Raw genomic sequence first — 18,266 nt, 5'->3', positions numbered from 1 at the left:
AATTTATCTAGGTTTTTTATTTTAAAATTCCAAAACACTGAGCAGAGCTGACTTAAAGTTGTAGGTAGATCACAATAGCCCTGACCCAGGACACTGGTTTATGATTCTAAAATACAATAAAATAATTACTGAGGCTCTCTGTTAATGGTGCTTTTATAATTTTCAAGGCTGGCTTACAAGTGATGTGGATTTTTTTTAAAGAATGAGGTTAGACTCTGATAATATAGTGCACCCTTAGCTAGTTGATTTATTTTCAGATCCAGCCCAGGTAACATAGAAAGTGCCATACAGGAACAGACCAGTGGTTCATTTGATCCAGTATCTGACAGTGGTCAATACTGAAGGTTCAAGAAACCCAGTTATGCACCAAGATGTATAGGGAAGCCTTTTTTTCTATTCCCCCCTCAGATAGAAACTGGTTCTTGCCCTCAAATAGCAACTTTTGAACACTTCCAAAACAATTGTTTTTGGTGTGTGTTTTTTTTATCATGTTTTTACTACTGCATCTCTCTGGATGTGTATACATACTTACAAAAGAGGACTATCTCGCTAAACTCTTACCATCTATAATATCATGAGGCTACAAGTTGCACAGGCTAATTATACTTTGAGGGGAAGAGATGTTTTTATCAATTTAAAATTTATCACCTTTCAATTGCTGTGAGCTGCTTATTCTTGAATTATGCAAAGGTGAATAGAAGTGACCAATTCATACCAATTTATTTACATTACTCATTATTTTGTAAACCGTTATCACACCCCCTCTTATCCACTTTCCCTCTAAAGTAAACGGTACCAGTTTTTAATAAGGAAATTTCTTCATGGCTCTAATCATTGTTTGTCTGATAGGTAGTGGTAGTGACAAGAAAGTTAACACCATATTATGGTGGCTGAGCACCTAATGTGAAATGAATTGATAGTCTCAGTCAATATCCTAGTGGGTAGGTGTGTATGGGTATGTCTACACTGCAATTAAAAACCTAACAGTTGGCCTGTGGCAGCTGACTTCAGCTTGGGCTTGAGCTGGAATCTAGGCTTTAGGACCCATGAGCGGTTGGAGGGTCCTAGAGCTCAAGCTGTAGCCCAAACCCAAACTTCTACACTGTAGTTAAATAGCCCCTTAGCCCAAGCCCCTTAGCCCAAGTCAGTTGGCACTGGCGAGCCATGGTTGTCTAATTGCAGTGTAGACATACCCTCTAGGACAAAAACCAACACCACATTTGACACGCTAGTTTTCTATTTAAACAAACAATCTATTAATTTTGTGTGAAATTGACTCTTGTGAACAGACCTGCAGTTCCGTAGGTTGGTTCTCTGCTGGGGTAGAGAGGAATACGAGCAAGGTTGAGGTGGCTGGATCCTTGGTCACACGGGTTCGTGTGTCCTAGAACCTTTATGTTAAGTGGCAATGTGGCGGAACCTCCATTATTACATCCTGTAGACTAAAGTAGATTTCACAAATACTGTTTTAATCTTTCTTGCCTAAAATGAGTTTACTCCTACTCTTTTCCTTGTTTTTCAGAATATGGTATAAACCATAAAGCAGCGAATAAATTGGAATTTCCACTTTAAGCTAACTATGGCAATAGCACGTTCCCCTCCACTTCAGTATCTTAGCTCGATGCAACATATGCTGAATAACACTTTCTTGCTAAGTGTGTTACCGTGCTAAAATGTTGCTTTTAGGTTAAGCAAATGTTATGTACAAACGATATTAAACTGATAAAAAGGGCAAAAGCTTATTCTGCAGTTTGAACTGATAAACTTTATTGAAAGGTAGTCCATTTGACAAAGCAATTTTCTGTAAATATTGAATAGTAGCTTCATTTGCTTTGGCAGCTGGTGCAAATTTATTGTTAAATAATGGGTCAGTCAGCTTGATTTAACAGCAATGGATGTGAAAGATATGATGGGAATTTTTTAAAAAAGATCTTCAGTTCTGAAATGCATACACTGATTTAAGAAAATATAAGTGTAAAGGTAATGAAGGGTGGAGTAAGAAACTTATTGTCCAGTATTTCAGTGTTTAAGGGCATATATCTGCATTGATATAAATAGGACAGGTGCAGTTTCCTGGGGCATAATTATAAAGCTTGTGATAGAGCAGATTTATAGATTTCACCTCATTTTAACGCTATAAAATATTTGTAAGTATATGCATTGCCCAAGTGACAGCAAACATTCAAATCAGAATTTCAGATTTCTAGAAATCTATTTCTTTTTGGTGTTAATGGAAACATTGTATATAATTGTATATAATTCAGAAAGTTCGTTGGGAAATTTACTGAAACTCTGTAAAAAGGTCAAAAGTCAATAACACTAGACTTTGGAATGTGTATAGTATTGTAACTCCTAAAATATATGAAATAAAAATTGCATACTTTTGAGTTATTGAAATGTAGAATTACAGCGTTAACAGTATATAACATTTTGAAGTCCAGAAATAGTCTTTTCAGAAGCTAAGTGCATGTGATTTATAAAGATGCAAAATGTGGCATGGAAGAAAGTTCTTTAACTTTCCTGGTGTAGTTGCACGTATTTGTCTTCATTGAGTTGCCAGCCTGTCTGTACACTAGCCAGCATTGCATCATTTAAAAATAATAATTTTCTGAAGTGAAAAGAAACAGTAAATGTTCTATTCGTTTACAAGTCCTCGTCTGTTCTTAGTGCCTAAGTAAGCAATGTTTTTCTCTGGTTTATTTAATAGGAAGTCTAATTTTTACCACTGGTTTGGGTAGAGGAAGAAGAATTTAATATGAGGCCCATCATTAATATTAAGGATAGGATTAAATATATTTAGGTTATTAATTCACTATTAATTTTTAATGAGTAAGATGAACTACCATTGAAATAGTTTCAGCTAATATTGAATTTCTTTTAAGTGTGGATCTGCAGAATTTTACTGGTCTACGTGGTTTACGTGACTACCAGCAACAATTATTATTGCAGTCTTAGGGTGGGGTCCTGCAAGTCATCTTTAAATATAACACAGAATTCTTGGTAATCTTGTGAAAGAGAGCTTTCATAGCCAGGCAACAATTTTTTTTTCAAATTTTTGCTTGTTTATACATTGTTTCGTCTGAAGGCTTTCTTTTCCAGGAAAGAATGACTTGCATAGATGACCATATAGTAACTAATTTGAAGATTGTTTTCAAATTACAAGTTTATGCACTTGCCATTTTTAATGGGTATGTCTACACTACGAAATTAGGTCGAATTTATAGAAGTCGATTTTTCAAAAATCGTTTATATGCAGTCAATTGTGTGTCCCCCCACAAAAAATGTCTAAGTGCATTAAGTTGGTGGACTGTGTCCACAGTACCGAGGCTAGCGTTGACATCCGGAGTGTTGCACTGTGGGGTAGCAATCCTACAGTTCCTGCAGTCTCCGCCGCCCATTGGAATTCTGGGTTGAGATCCCAATACCTGATGAGGGAAAAGCAGCGTCATGGGTGATTCTGGGTATATGTTGTCAGGTTCCCCCTCCCTCCTTGAAAGCAACGGCAGACAATTGTTTCGTGCCTTTTTGCCTGGGTTACCTATGCAGACGCCATTCCACGGCAAGCATGGAGCCTGCATAGCTGACCGTCACCGTAAGTCTCCTGGGTGCTGGCAGACGTGGGACTGCATTGCTACACAGCAGCAGCTCATTGCCTTTTGGCAGCAGATGGTGCATTGTGACTGGTAGCCATCGTTGTCATACTCCTGGGTGCTCTTTTAACCGACCTCTTTGAGGTCAGTCAGGGGTGCCTGTGCAGACATGGGAGTGACTCAGCCAGGTCATTCCCATCTTCTGCCGATCACCCAGGAGATGATGATGGCTAGCTGTCGAACTGCACCGTCTGCTGCCAGCCTAAAGTTGTAAAAGATAGATGGAGTGGATCAAAACAAGAAATAGACCCGATTTGTTTTGTATTCATTGCTCCCTTCCTCCCTCAGTGAAATCAAAGGCCTGCTAAACCCAGGGTTTTGAGTTCAATCCTTGAGGGGGCCATTCTGTGTGACAGTTGTTCGTGTTTCTCCTTGATGCAAAGCCTTTGTGGATTTTAATTCCCTGTAAGCCATGTCGTCAGTTGCCCCTCCCTCCGTCAGCGCAGACAATGGTTTTGCGTCTTTTTTCATCCCAGATGCCATAGCACTGGGATCAGGGAGCCCGCTCAGATCACCGTGGCAATTATGAGCATTGTAAACACCACGCGTATTATCCTGAAGTATATGCAGAACCAGAACCTGCCAGAGCAAAACCAGGTGAGGAGGTGACGGCAGCACAGTGATGAGGACATAGACAAGGACACAGACTTCTCACAAAGTACAGGCCCCGGCAGTGTGCACATCATGGTGTTAATGGGGCAGGTTCATGCTGTGGAACGTAGTTTCTGGGCCGGGGAAACAAGCACAGACTGGTGGGACAATATAGTGTTGCAGGTCTGGGACGATTCCCAGTGTCTGCGAAACTTTCGCATGCGTAAGGGCACTTTCATGGAACTTTGTGACTTGCTTTCCCCTGCCCTGAAGTTCCAGAATACCAAGATGAGAGCAGCCCTCACAGTTGAGAAACGAGTGGTGATAGCCCTGTGAAAGCTTGCAACGCCAGACAGCTACCGGTCAGTCGGGTGTTAATTTGGAGAGGGCAAATCTACTGTGGGGGCTGCTGTGATCCAAGTAGCCAACACAATCAAAGAACCGCTGATATCAAGGGTAGTGACTCTGGGAAATGTGCAGGTCATAGTGGATGGCTTTGCTGAAATGGGATTCCCTAATTGTGGTGGGACAATAGACGGAACCCAGATCCCTATCTTGGCACCACAGCACCAAGCCAGCAAGTACATAAACCGAAAGGGGTACTTTTCAATGCTGCTGCAAGCACTGGTGGATCACCAACATCAATGTGGGATGGCTGGGAAAGGTACATGATGCTCGCGTCTTCAGGAACTCTGGTCTGTTTCAAAAGCTGCAGGAAGGGACTTTCTTCCCAGACCAGAAAATAACCATTGGGGATGTTGAAATGCCTATAGTTATCCTTGGGGACCCAGCCTACTCCTTAATTCCATGGCTCATGAAGCCATACACAGGCAGCCTGTACAGTAGTCAGGAGCTGTTCAACTATAGGCTGAGCAAGTGCAGAATGGTGGTAGAATGTGCATTTGGACGTTTAAAAGCACGCTGGCAGTTTACTGTCGCGGATAGACCTCAGTGAAACCAATATTCCCATTGTTATTACTACTTGCTGTGCGCTCCACAATATCTGTGTGAGTAAGGGGGAGACATTTATGGCAGGGTGGGAGGTTGAGGCAAATCGCCTGGCTGCTGATTACGCGCAGCCAGAACCAGGGTGGTTAGAAGAGTACAGGAGAGCGTGGTGTGCATCAGAGAAGCTTTGAAAACCAGTTTCATGACTGGCCAGGCTATGGTGTGAAAGTTCTGTTTGGTTCTCCTTGATGAAACACCCCCTGCCTTAGTTCACTCTACTTCCCTGTAAGCTAGCCACCCTCCCCTCCACCCTTGATCACCGCTTGCAGAGGCAATAAAGTCATTGTTGCTTCACATTCATGCATTCGTTATTAATTCATCACACAAATAGGGGGATAACTGCCAAGGTAGCCCGGGAGGGGTGGGGGAAGAGGGAAGCATGGGGTGGGGTGGGGGAGGAGGGAAGGACAAGGCCACACTGCACTTTAAAACGTATTGAAGGCCAGCCTTCTGTTGCTTGGGCAATCTTCTGGGGTGGAGTGGCTGGAGGCCCCCCCACTGCATTCTTGGGTGTTTAGGTGAGGAGGCTATGGAACTTGGGGAGGAGGGCTGTTGGTTACACAGGGGCTGTAGCAGCGGTCTGTGCTCCTGCCGCCTTTCCTGCAGCTCAACCATATGCTGGAACATATGAGTTTGATCTTCCAGCAGCCTGAGCATCGACTCTTGCCTTCTGTCAGCAAGCTGACACCACTTACTCTCTTCAGCCCGCCACCTCTCCTCGCGTTCATATTGTGCTTTCCTGCACTCTGACATTGTCTGCCTCCACACATTCTGCTGTGCTCTGTCAGTGTGGGAGGACAGCAGGATCTCAGAGAACATTTCATCCCAAGTGTGTTTTTTTTTCACCTTCTAATCTTTGCTAGCCTCTGCGAAGGAGAAACATTGGTAGCTGGTGGAGGAAAAGGGAGAGTGGTAGTTAAAAAGACACATTTTAGAGAACAGTGAGTAGACTCTTTCACATTAAACCTTGCCATTCACATTACACAGCACATGTGCTTTCGTTATAAGGTTGCATTTTGTCTCTTGTATTGAGGGCCTGCCGGTTTGGGGCCAGAGTCTCTCCACTTCTGGCCACGCTGCTCTACCCGCAGCCTCTGAAGTAGCTGCAGCTCTGGGGTGGCAGGCCATGCTGCTCGGTTCCACCCCCCAAAGTAGGTTGTGGCTGTGCTGCCCGGCCCGCCGGAGCGCGCTGCTCGGCCGAGCCCGCTGAAACATGCTGTGGCTGTGCTGCCCAGTCTGGCTCTTCGGAGCAGGCTGTGGCGGCACTGCCCAGCCTGTCGGAGCAGCTCCAACCAGACCAGAGAGATCCTTCCCTGGCCCTCCCCAGATAAGGTGGAAGGGATGGGATGGGGAGAGTGTGGGGGTTCCAGGCTAGTGCTGGGGTCATGTGTGGGGTGGTCACAGGGGTTACTCCCCTGACTTGCAGCTTCTCCTCCAAAAAAAATTTCCCCACCAGTTGCTGTCCCGGCCTGTCAGGGTAAGCAGCTGGCGTGCTGGGACACTTTGTTTACTTAGGTTTACAGCCGTGTCTACGGATGCTCAAGGTAAACAAACCATCTCAGCCCACCAGTAGCTTATCCTGATGGCCTGGGAGCCAAAGTTTGCTGACCCTTGAATTATAGGGTCGGCTTATGAAAGGGTTATAAAAAATTTCCATTTTTACTTCTCCATCTTGGGGGAGGGGTCGGCTTATAAACGAACCGGCTTAAGAGCGGGTATTTACAGTAATTTGGGGAGGAGCTGGGAGGGAAACAAATTTTATTGTGCTACCTCCTTCTGTTTCAGAATTGCAGCATTGCATTGAGGGTGAAACATCAGAGAGAAATACCAGTTTAGAGAGGCAAGGATAAGAGATGTGCAAAATGAATTATTTAGGGAAGGTAAATCTCTTTTATTTACACCCTCTCATAATATAAGAATAAGAGGACATTGAATAAAATTTAAGAGCCACAGACTTAAAACTGATAAAGCATTGTGCTTTTAAAAAATAAAATAAAAAAAGTTTCCTCTCTAACTAACTTTTCAAAACATGTGATTGATGGTAAGAAATTATTAGGATTGAAAAACTGTGTAGATGTGTATATGAATAGTGAAAGCATCCATACCTATATTAGGACATCATTTCCTAAGAGGTAGAATATTAAAAAAAAAAAAGTGTATATAAACTTGTGCTTACAGGCATGAGCCAAGCACTAGCTGATGGGGTAGGGAACAAACTTCCATAGAGACTGGTTACTTCATAATTATCGACTCCTGAGAGAATTTGGTGCTTAAAAATTATGTGCACAATATTTTAAAATTCTGCAAATGTTATTTGTCCATAAATAAATATGGCTACAGCATGGCAGTGGGAAGCACAGGCCACTGGCTGTATTGAGGTGGGAGATCACCCTGAAGCTCCGACCTCCCCTGTGAGGCTGCATCTGACCCTGACACAGTGCAAGGGCCTGTCCTGTCCCAGAAACACCCCTGGGCTCTGTGCCAGGTGCACCAGGTGTGGGTGAGCAGGCTCAGCCCAGCAGGATCCAAGTGTGGGAGATCCAGATGTGGAGTGAGAAGTGTGGGGCCATCTGCATGTGGGTAGCTCAGAGGGAGATCTGGATGCACAGAGGCTCACTGTGGGGGTTCTGGGTGCAGGGGCAATGGGACTCTGCAGGGGATCCAGGTGAAGGTGGTTGGGGCTCGGGGTGGGTAGGAGGAGGCTGGGTGTGGGGAGATGGGGCTCACTGTGGGAGTCTGGGGGCTAGGGGCAGTGGGGGGTCCAGGTGCAGCTGGTTGGGGATCAGTGGGATGGAGGTCTGGCTGTGGGGGCCTTGGAGGGGTCCAAGTGTAGGGGATAGGGCTTGTCAGGGTGAGGGTTCAATGGGCCTCCTTAACGGGGGAGCCCCAGCTTCTGCCGAGGGGATACCGCATGCCGGACTCTGCTTCCCCCTGTGATTCCCCTCTCCCCTCTTCTTCTCCATCCCGCTCCTCTCACTCCCAGATTCTCCTTGTCCTGCCCTGTTTCACTCCCCTTCCTCTCCACTGCCTCTTTTCCCTCACCCCCTCCTTCCCTCATTTTTCCCCACCCTTACCCAGCTCCACTGCGGGCACTAAGTGTTGCGCAGAATAGAAAACAGGAAGGCTCCCAGCACACAGAAGGGGAGCACGAGTGGCGCTAGAACTCAGGAGACAGCATTCAGCTGCAGAGTCAGCCAAGCTGAGACTGCCTCCATCAGCTGGGCAGCTCTGTGCTTGCAGAATGGTAGGGCAGTGGCATGTAACCCTGTGTGCCCCCCCACCCCCCAGGCCTCACCTCTGTTTGGAGGGGGGCAATCCCCCAGTAAACTGCACCCGTGGTCCCCCCCCCTCCCGGTGTATGGCTTCCCTGCGGCAGGGGTGGTGGTTTCTGAGGGCACGCAGTCTCGCAGAATCCTCTAAAGAGTAATTATCCTACCATGGGTTTTTCGTATCTTCCTCCTGAAACTTATGGCACTGGCCACTGTTGGAGAGAGTGGGTTAGATAGATCACTGGTCCTATCCAGTATGCTAATTTCTGAGGTTGTAAGAACTTTCTAGCAGTTATTTTGTTGTTTTCATATCTCATGCAGTTTAAATATTTTAAAATTAAGATTCATCTTGTGTTCAGGGAAAGTGTGACGTGAAGAGAAGAATGTAGGTTATGAAAATGTAATGCACATATTTCTTGTGAAAACCAGTATCTTATTTACAGTTAGCTAGGTATTTATGATCTCTAGACAAAGTCTGCCTTTCTGCATGTGTAACTCCCCCTGAAGTCAGTGAGAAGCCTGCTTGCGATTTCAAGTGTGGAATTAAGCCTTGTGAACAAAACAAAATTTGTGCCTCTTCCTCTCCTTTGTTCCCCTGATATATTGGGCTTTAACTTGATCTTCTTGTCAAGTGATGCAACATTTTTGTCCATATGCATTCTCATGCTACAGAACCTCATGAACAGTAAGATGTGATGTAGCAGTTTCACAAGGTGATATTAGAATAAATATTTGTATCTCTTCTTTCATTTCTGAGTTTATCGCCATATACAAAACTGATTGTAATCCCACTAAAGCAAACGTTGAACATCTTAACTACAGTTAAAAAAAAATATATATATATATATATATGCTGCTTTTTTAACTATCAATTTTTTTGGTGAAAGCTGAACTAAATTTTGAAATAACTGTCCTGCAAATGTTCCCAAGTTCTCTAGTAGCAGAATTGGTCTACATTGCTTTTTTTAGGGTGGATAAATTGTAAATAATGCATCTGCACTAACTCTTCTGTGACTTTCTTTTTATTTCTAGTAAGATGAAGCAAGGTCTCTTGCCTAGCTTGGAAGATTTGCTGTTCTATACTATTGCAGAAGGGCAAGAAAAAATTCCAGTTCATAAGTTCATTACTGTAAGTTTCAGAGTGGATAAAAATCTGACATACACAACCCCCAGATTTTTGAAATTTGAATTCCTTTTTCTTTTAAAAAATAAACTTAAGTACATTTGTAATTATGACAGCTTGTGTTAAGGCCAAAACGTATGTAGTAAGATCATATAAATAACAGCAACAAATCAAGCAGTACAAGTATACTGACTTTTTAAAGAAAGTCAAACCACTGAATTGGTGGAAGTCACTGGCTAAGCACCTGAAGCCAGAGAATGTTGAAGTCCTTTTGATAGCAGGCAGCCTTTTCTTCAGGTGCAGAGGATATTTTCTTCATTTCTGTTCATTTCCATTTTATCTAACTGTTCAACTAGTTCATTCAAAGGTGAGAAACAGATTAGGAACTGAAAAATAGGAAAACTTGTTTTCCTCTTCCAGTCTATGAATAAAAATGAGATGTGAAAAGATGAACTCTACTAGTTTGAAAGTGTTAAAGGACGTGACCAGAAACAGTTCAATTCGTTAACTGGTGTTAATATTTGATTTGTTCAGTAAATCAGTTTTCAGTGTAAAAACATGTTTTGATAAACTTTTTTCTAATGTATCTAGCACATTTAAGGTAGTTCTTTAACTACCAAAAACAATTTTAAAGTGCTGTCTTTGTGCATTTTTAAGTGAATTCCAAATTTCATTTGACTGCAGCTTGATACAGATCATGAGTTTGACACATTTACTTATTAGATTATTTTTAATCACCATTTTCTAACATAATTAAGAATCTGAATATACATTAAGCTATATAATTACTTACATAAATGTGTATAGGTTTCAGAGGGGTAGCCGTGTTAGTCTGTATCAGCAAAACATTTGTTAGCCTATAAGATGCCACAGGACTCTTTGTTGCTTTTTACAAAAACTAGTTTTCCCTCTGCTGATACTCACCTCTTCTTGTCAACTGTTGGGAATGGGCCACATCCACCTTGATTGATGGGTAATCATAGAATATCAGGGTTGGAAGGGACCTCAGGAGGTCATCTAGTCCAACCCTCTTCTCAAAGCAGGACCAATCCCCAGACAGATTTTTGCTCCAGATCCCTAAATGGCCCCCTCAAGGATTGAACTCACAACCCTAGGTTTAGCAGGCAATGCTCAAACCACTGACCTCATTAGCACTGACCCTCCCCACACACTTGGTAAGGCAACTCCCATCTTTTCATGTGCTGTATATTTATACCTGCCTACTATATTTTCACTACATGCATCTGATGAAGTGGGTTATAGCCCACGAAAGCTTATGCCCAAATAAATGTTAGTCTCTAAGGTGCAACAAAGACTCCTTGGTTTTTGTTTTTTTATAAATGTGTATAGAGATGCTGTATCCCGCTGGTTAGTAAAAAGAAGTGCCAAATTATGCCAACCAATGAGCATCAACCTTTCTTTAGGAAAATTGCTTAAATTATAAATGCATCAAGATTAAAATTGATTAAATCAAAATTTTCTTTCTGATTTAAATCATGATTGAGATGAGTGATTTAAATCACTCATCTTTGTGCGTTTTCGACTTCTCAAGTTCTGTATAAAAGCTAGTTGGTATAATAATACATTTTATGCTTTATCAAGCAGCAGTCAGGAATATTAAATTAACGTCTCTGTTACGTGGTGGGCTACAACTTTGTGTGACGTTTCTTGCTTTTCCAGACTTATCACAGTGATATACTGAAGGCACTACAAACAGGGTGAGGCTTTTCATAGTCATTAGACTGCACGCAGCTTGAAAGGATTCACTTGGAGGGTTCTTTGTGTCATTTAAGAATAAATACTATTTTCTTTGGAATAATCTTTTTGTATACTCACATAAATTCTCCAACAGTGTGGTATCTTCTCTCCAAGTTATGGCCCATCTAATCAATTCACTGGTCTTGTTAAATCTGTGGGGGTCTTTTGATGCCAGTAGTAAGGGTGGCGTGGCAAGAGATTGGGGTTTTGAGCCCATGTATAATTTGATGAAATTTTGGTAGGCTGATTTAGGTTTCTGTTGGAAGAGGAGAACAAATAGGGATAAGTACTAGAGAATTTAATATTTCAGTAAAGGCATTTATCATATTTGTAGTAATTCTGACTTCTTTATTGTAATAGGCACTCAAATCTACAGGATTGCGTACGTCTGATCCACGGTTGAAAGAGTGCATGGATATGTTAAGACTGACTCTTCAAACGACTTCAGATGGCGTCATGCTGGACAAAGATTTGTTTAAAAAGTAAACTATTTCTGATAATATTGTGATGTGGCTGCTATATTATACAGTACTAAGATCATACACATTATTTAAGTCACATTCTGTCATGGAATATATATACTCTGTATAAATCTAATATGTAGTTAAAATGAAAAATGAGTATGACCCATATTTAATTCAACTTACATTAAACTAGTATTTGAGAATGTTTCACTGTCTCATGAAATACAGCAGGCTAGGTTCATGTTGATACTTTAGGAATAAAATCCTGCATCCCTCTTACCTAATTGTTCACAAAATTAGGTGGAAAAAAGCTGTTCTTAAAATCAGCTGCTTTCTGTGCACTAATTAGTGATGCAGAAACTAAACTTATTTTTGAGAAAAAGAACACTAGAGACAGTCTTACATTATAGTACTGTTAAATGTGCAGTAAGATAAGAATTAAGTGTGAATCTACATTTATAAATGAAATGTACAGGAACAGGCACACAATGCACTGAAAACTAACCTCTGATGTTCAGTCATTGGATAGGCTTTTTAAATACCTTTTTATGATACAGGGACTGCTAAATGGTTTGGTTCAATTAAGTGTACATGCATTTTTACTAGTCTTAGTTATGGAAAAGCTTTATACAATACTACACAGTGTAAGAGTTGTAAAATATCTGCAACAAGTTAGCTAAACAATATCCATGCCATTTACAAAGTTCAGTTCATGCCAAGTGCTCTCCTTTCCCCAGTTTTCAGTTTATTTTGGATGTTTAAAAAGGGATGTAAACTTGTTTCTATTTAGTTTTTCAGTCTTTGGAATTCTTAAATCTTGAAATGAGATTCTAGGCTTGTGGTAAGAGAAGGGTGTAACTTTTCATTTTTATTCTGTGGCATGGTGATTCTGCAAGCAAAACTAGATCTGATATAGAAGTTTTTAAAATATACTCTTTAAATTCAAGTATTCTGTGAGTGTTACATCCTGCTTCTCTTTGTGCTGGGTGGGATACTCCTTGCATTTGTGAAATGTCATTGGGGTCTATTACAGAGCAGGCTGGGGAACAGTAATGTTGTTAGCAGCAATAACTCATCCTCCTTCCTTCCCCCCTAGCTTTGCTCGTTAAAATAAATGAAATGTTTACTTAGAAGGGTTTTTTTGGAGGATGGGAAGAATTGGGGAAATAAGTGATTTGATCAGGTTGTCAGAATAACAAAGCATTTCACTTCTAGATCACTTTATTGAATGTGGCATGAATCATTAGACAGTTAAAACCTACTATGTGAAGTGATGAGAAAAATCAGTAGCTTTGTCCAGTTACTAATGAGTGGATGTTCAAGACCAGGTGTCCACTAGAAACGTTTGCAGATATAGTAATATATATTAGGTAAGGGTGTGAGATTTGTTTACAACATTTCTCTACTGGCAGAAACCCTAGTATAGGGCAGTTATACTTGATTAAAAAGTTCTTTTGCTGATGTAGCTTGCTTATTTCTGGGAACTGGTATAAGTTATTGACAAAAGAACTCATGCCAGGATAATCTGCTTCTATACTAGAAGGGTTTGTCTGTATAGCCATAGTGGCAAACCTTTTCTAGCAAAAACAAGACCTCCATGTCAAAACCAGATGATATCTGTTGGGGCACTTTTTGGTAACTCATTCAAAGGCTGAAGATTGAGCATGGAGACTGAATAATCTCTTGGGTTTGCTCCTCTATGTTAAGATAATGCACGTTGGCAACATAACCTGGTGAAAGCTGGCTTGATTGGTGTTCTGTGTATAAGACTGACTATACTGAAAATTGGGGAAAAACACTAGATTTTCAAGTACTGAAATAATTTTATGGAAAACAGTAGGAGTTGATTAATTTTTATAACTAAAATCAATTTCTATAACAGGTTGTCTATACCCTTTGTATTTGCCCCACAACACTGTTTTAGGGAGTGATGAGCTATTTTGTGTAAAAATGTCAAAAAAAATAAATACAATATTAAGCTTACACACTTAACTCTCATGAAATAGGAAATGCAAAAGTTAGGGTCCAGCTGACATGCTGACTTCCCCACTGCACAAATGTAACAAATGGTACTGTTGAAACAATATCTATATTTTTGATTTCATGTAACCTGTAACTCTCCAGTTTAGAAGTCACATTCTGTCTGAAAATTTTCCTTGGTGTTAACTTTTAACATCATGGATTACTAGTGAAAAGGGATGGGGGAAATTTAAACGTAGCCCAGGAATGACTCCAGTAAATATACAAAGTTTACCTATTTTTGAGTCCCCAGTTTGGTGGTGGTTGGGGAGAGAGGAGGTTAATGGAATATAGGAAATGGTTACAAAAATAGGAAATGTTGCTTTTCCCATATGTCTCATGACTCAACAAAACTAGGTATTTTGTAAAACAAAATTGCTTCTAGGGTGAAAGGAACATGGAAAATTTCATCTAAAACAATTCTGGAAAGCTGTGAGAGACTCAACATGAGATTATGGAAAGTGTTTTTTTTCCTTATATTAGCAGCTGCTGAGCAACAACTATAATAATGCAAATCTGAATTTTAGACACTAATGCTCTTTCAGAGTAGGTGACTTGTATATTTAGCCTTCATATGAAAGAAGTTTTGTCTTTGTCACAAGGCACTTTGTCCCACCTTTATTGACCCGGAGTGACAATCTTGTCAGCCAGATCTCCTCTGATCTGCTGATAGAAAGCAGCAATTTGAGTATATTCCATTGTAAATGTAAATCTAACAATCTGCAATATGGCCTCCAGTGGTCTTTTTTTTTTTTTAGGAAATTGATCTTCTTGTTATGTAAATCAAGATAGCAAATTCCAGAGACTTTTTCCATTCTAGGCTTAGTCATGCATACCCTTAAATCCTCAAGTTACAAATGTTTTTATTCATTTGGATGGTTTGAAAGCTTTTGTGACAGCAGGTGCATTAGAGTGTTTGGAGTGTTCATATTAACATAAAAGTACCTCATTTACCAAAAATTATTAAATTTGCATTTGTTTTCCTGAGGTGATGTAAATTTGTTGCCCATGCTTTCAAATGTCTCCACTCTCTCTTTTAAAAGCTTTACTAGAATAAGTTATACTAGTTACATGTACTGGCATAGGTCCTGAGCCTGCCATAGACAGATACACCAATTTCAATAAGATTTGGGGGTGTGTTCAGGTTTGTATCGATAGCAGGACTGGGACCATATTTTGAATACTTTCCCAGTGGAAAGAGTGACAAACAGGCTATGCAAACTCAAAAAGGTAAAGAAGAAAAACACCTTGGAAGAATTGTGAAGATAAGGGATATAGTAGGGAGGATGAAAAATAGTCCTGACTAATGCACCCCAGTATTCTGCCTTCCCAAAACTCTAATCCTGGATTGTACTATGGGTGGTGAAACTCCATTTGCAGCCATATGGTGGAAGTTGAGGGAATTCAAGGGGCATCCTGTTTCTGACAGTTTGGATAAAAATTGATTTTTTTAAAATAAAAATCAGATTTTGATTTAAATCAGATTTTTTAATTTGTTTAAATTTTTAAAAATAAACTTGTTTGAAATAAAATCTGAATTTAATACAAAATATGTTAAAGCCTAAACTACTTATAATCGCTTAAAATATTTTAAATAAAAAATAAGTGTGTTGAATCCGTGAACCTCTTTTATAAACTTGGAATTAAAGGCTGCTTTTCTATATAAAGAGACATGGTTTCCCCCGATTCTTACTTTTGAGGTCAAGCTTTGTCTTTATTATCAGGGGTGATTGTTATTGTAAATTCTGTGTATAGCCCTCTCACCTTCCTGTGTTATGTGCACATACATGCCAGAATGTCAGAATTTTATGCAACAGAATAAAAATAGTTATTTTATATCATCTCAAAAAATAGAAAATGGATAATAGATTCTTCTGTGTGCCCAGTTGTCTTAACTGCTGTTATTTAATTGCTTCAAAAAGAGCAAGGACCCCCTTCAAATAGGTAACAACCTCCTAGGGTTCCTGGTCATAGAGATGAAATAGTTCTCTGAAAACTGCATGAATATCTACCAAAAAGGGATAGATAGTCATTACAAACTATGTCAGAAATATGCGCAAATTGACAGGGTAACAAACTAGGTCCCCTATGCAAATTTGGCAGGTTGCAACCAATAAAAAACACTATTTTAGGTATCTTTCAGAGAGACTGGATCTATTCCTTCCTAGCCTTTCTCCTTCACTGTTGGAGAGAGGTACCCTCTAGTATTTGGAGCAATCTTGTCAGTTGAATTGAAGATGAATTTCACAAAGTGTGAAGGGTCAACATGATTTAAATTTGAACTTGAGCTTCACAGAAAGAGAAGTTGCCACAGATTTAAGGAGAGAATAGATTTATTCAGTAACCTGCATACAACCTTTATTTTGAGCTGTTAGTGATGCTGTAATACAGAATATTTGGAAATAAACTTTTTTGTTCTTCATTGTTCGTAATTAAATGACATGTTTCCAGAAGTATCGCCAGTTAAAATGTTAGAATTTTGAACCATAATTTAGTCTTAATTTTTCAGAAGAAATCTCACTAGATGGTATAAATTGTAGGAAGAATGCAATCTTTTTTAACAAAATTCTTGCAGTTCTTAACCTGATTTTGAGTGTTAAATTTTTATTGTGTGCTACAGTTTTAGAGGCTTAAGCAGACTGATAGAAAGTACCGATTCTCTATCGGTGTTGCAGTAGTTGGCAACCATTTTTGTTTTGGACCCACTCCTCTCATTGGAATAGAGCCGTTCCCATAGGCGGCAGGTTTGTATAATTTTTGGTGGGGCCCAAAATGGTGGTGCCCCTCCCCACTCCTGCCCTGTAAGCCAATATAAAATGAAGCTACAACGCGTCAGTGCCACAAGATTACAAGGTTGGAGAAGGGGTAGGGGGTTCCAGGGGCCAGTCAAGGGACAAGGAGCAGTGGGGGTTGGATGGGGCAGAGGTTCGGAGGGGCAGTCAGGGGACAGGCAGCAATTGGATAGGCATGGGAGTCTAGAAGGTTTATCAGGGGACCGGTAGGGGGTGGGGTCCTGGGGGGAAGTTGGGTGGGGTCTCAGGAGGGGGCAGTTGGGGACAAGGAGAAGGGAGGCTTAGATAGGGGCTGGGGTCCCAAGGGGCAGTTAGGGGCAGTTGTCTCGGGAGTGGGTAACGGGGGACAAGGACCAGTGGTGCTTAGATAGGGGGTGGGAGTCCTGGGGGGCAGTTGGGGCATGGGTCTGGGGAGGGGGCAATCAGCGGCCAGGGGCTGGGATTCAAAGGGCTCTGAGCTGCTGGCAGCCGCTGGGAGCCCTGAGCCCTTTAAATCCCAGCCGCCGCGGCTGGGATTCAAAGGGCTCTGGGCTCTCTGCCCCTGCGGGCAGCCCAGAGCCCTCCGATTCCCAGCCGCGGCTGAGATTTAAAGGGCTCAGGGCTCCCCGCGGTTGCAGGCAGCCCAGAGCCCTCTGATTCCCAGCCGCGGCTGGGATTTAAAAGGCTCTGGGCTCCCCGCCGCTGCCGGCAGCCCAGAGCCCTCTGATTCCCGGCCGTGGCTGGGATTTAAAAGGCTCTGGGCTCCCCGCGGTTGCAGGCAGCCCAGAGCCCTCTGATTCCCAGCCGCGGCTGGAATTTAAAGGGCTCTGGGCTCCCCGCGTTGCAGGCAGCCCAGAGCCCTCTGATTCCCGGCCGCGGCTGGGATTTAAAAGGCTCTGGGCTCCCCGCCGCAGTGGGCAGCCCAGAGCCCTCTGATTCCCGGCCGCGGCTGGGATTTAAAGGGCTCTGGGCTCCCCGCCGCAGCGGGCAGCCCAGAGCCCTCTGATTCCCGGCCGCGGCTGGAATTTAAAGGGGCGAAACCTAGCTCCAAATATTGGTGGAGCAGAGCCCCTGATTTTGAATATTCCTGGGGCTTTAACTCCACGAGCCCATATAAGTTGGCGCCCATGGCTGTTCCTGCCCCATTCCTCCATATGTCCCCTCATGATACGTCTGACATATTTACTATGTTTCACTTACATATCTGTTGTCTTTTATTTTTTTCTTGTCTGTCTTGGATACTCTTGTGTTTTTTTTTCCTTCCTGCAACATTTCTCAGTTATCTTTCTCTACTCAGTCATCTTCCCTTTCTTATAGCTTTCCCCATTTTTGCTTTCTTGCCCGCTTTAATCTTCTTGCACCTAGTTTCCACAACTTCCCTTGCCCTACGCCTTCCTGGCCCTCAGATTTACCAGAGGGGGTGGTGCTGGGGGAGGAGTGGGGAAGGATCTGTTGGCCCTTGTGGGAACAAGGGAGTAGAGAGGTGTACTCTGGGTGGGTTGGTGGAGCATCCAGCTGCTCGCTGTCCCCCAATTTCAGCATTTATGGAGCACTTACACGGTTTGGGCTAGAGTGTGGCCATTTCCAGACCAAACTCGTAGAGAGGCTCCATT

The 18,266-nt window shown here is 41.9% G+C and overlaps 1 protein-coding gene across 4 annotated transcripts in view; it reads left to right on the top strand.

Moving 5' to 3' along the window:
* The window catches only part of GLS (glutaminase), a 111,659-nt gene that overhangs the window by 6,608 nt on the left and 86,785 nt on the right, over nucleotides 1–18,266 (top strand). For 3 of the 4 annotated variants that reach the window (XM_039493927.1, XM_039493928.1, XM_039493930.1), the window contains 2 exons: nucleotides 9,551–9,647; nucleotides 11,760–11,881. In XM_039493927.1, coding sequence (XP_039349861.1) covers nucleotides 9,551–9,647; nucleotides 11,760–11,881 — 219 coding nt within the window. Of the gene's footprint in view, nucleotides 1–9,550; nucleotides 9,648–11,321; nucleotides 11,360–11,759; nucleotides 11,882–18,266 lie in introns of all 4 variants that reach the window. The other variant, XM_039493931.1, reaches the window with a different exon arrangement.

The sequence above is a fragment of the Mauremys reevesii genome, linkage group 11 (assembly GCF_016161935.1).
Source record: "Mauremys reevesii isolate NIE-2019 linkage group 11, ASM1616193v1, whole genome shotgun sequence".
Taxonomy (NCBI): domain Eukaryota; kingdom Metazoa; phylum Chordata; order Testudines; family Geoemydidae; genus Mauremys; species Mauremys reevesii.
This window is presented reverse-complemented; position numbering and strand designations above follow the sequence as displayed.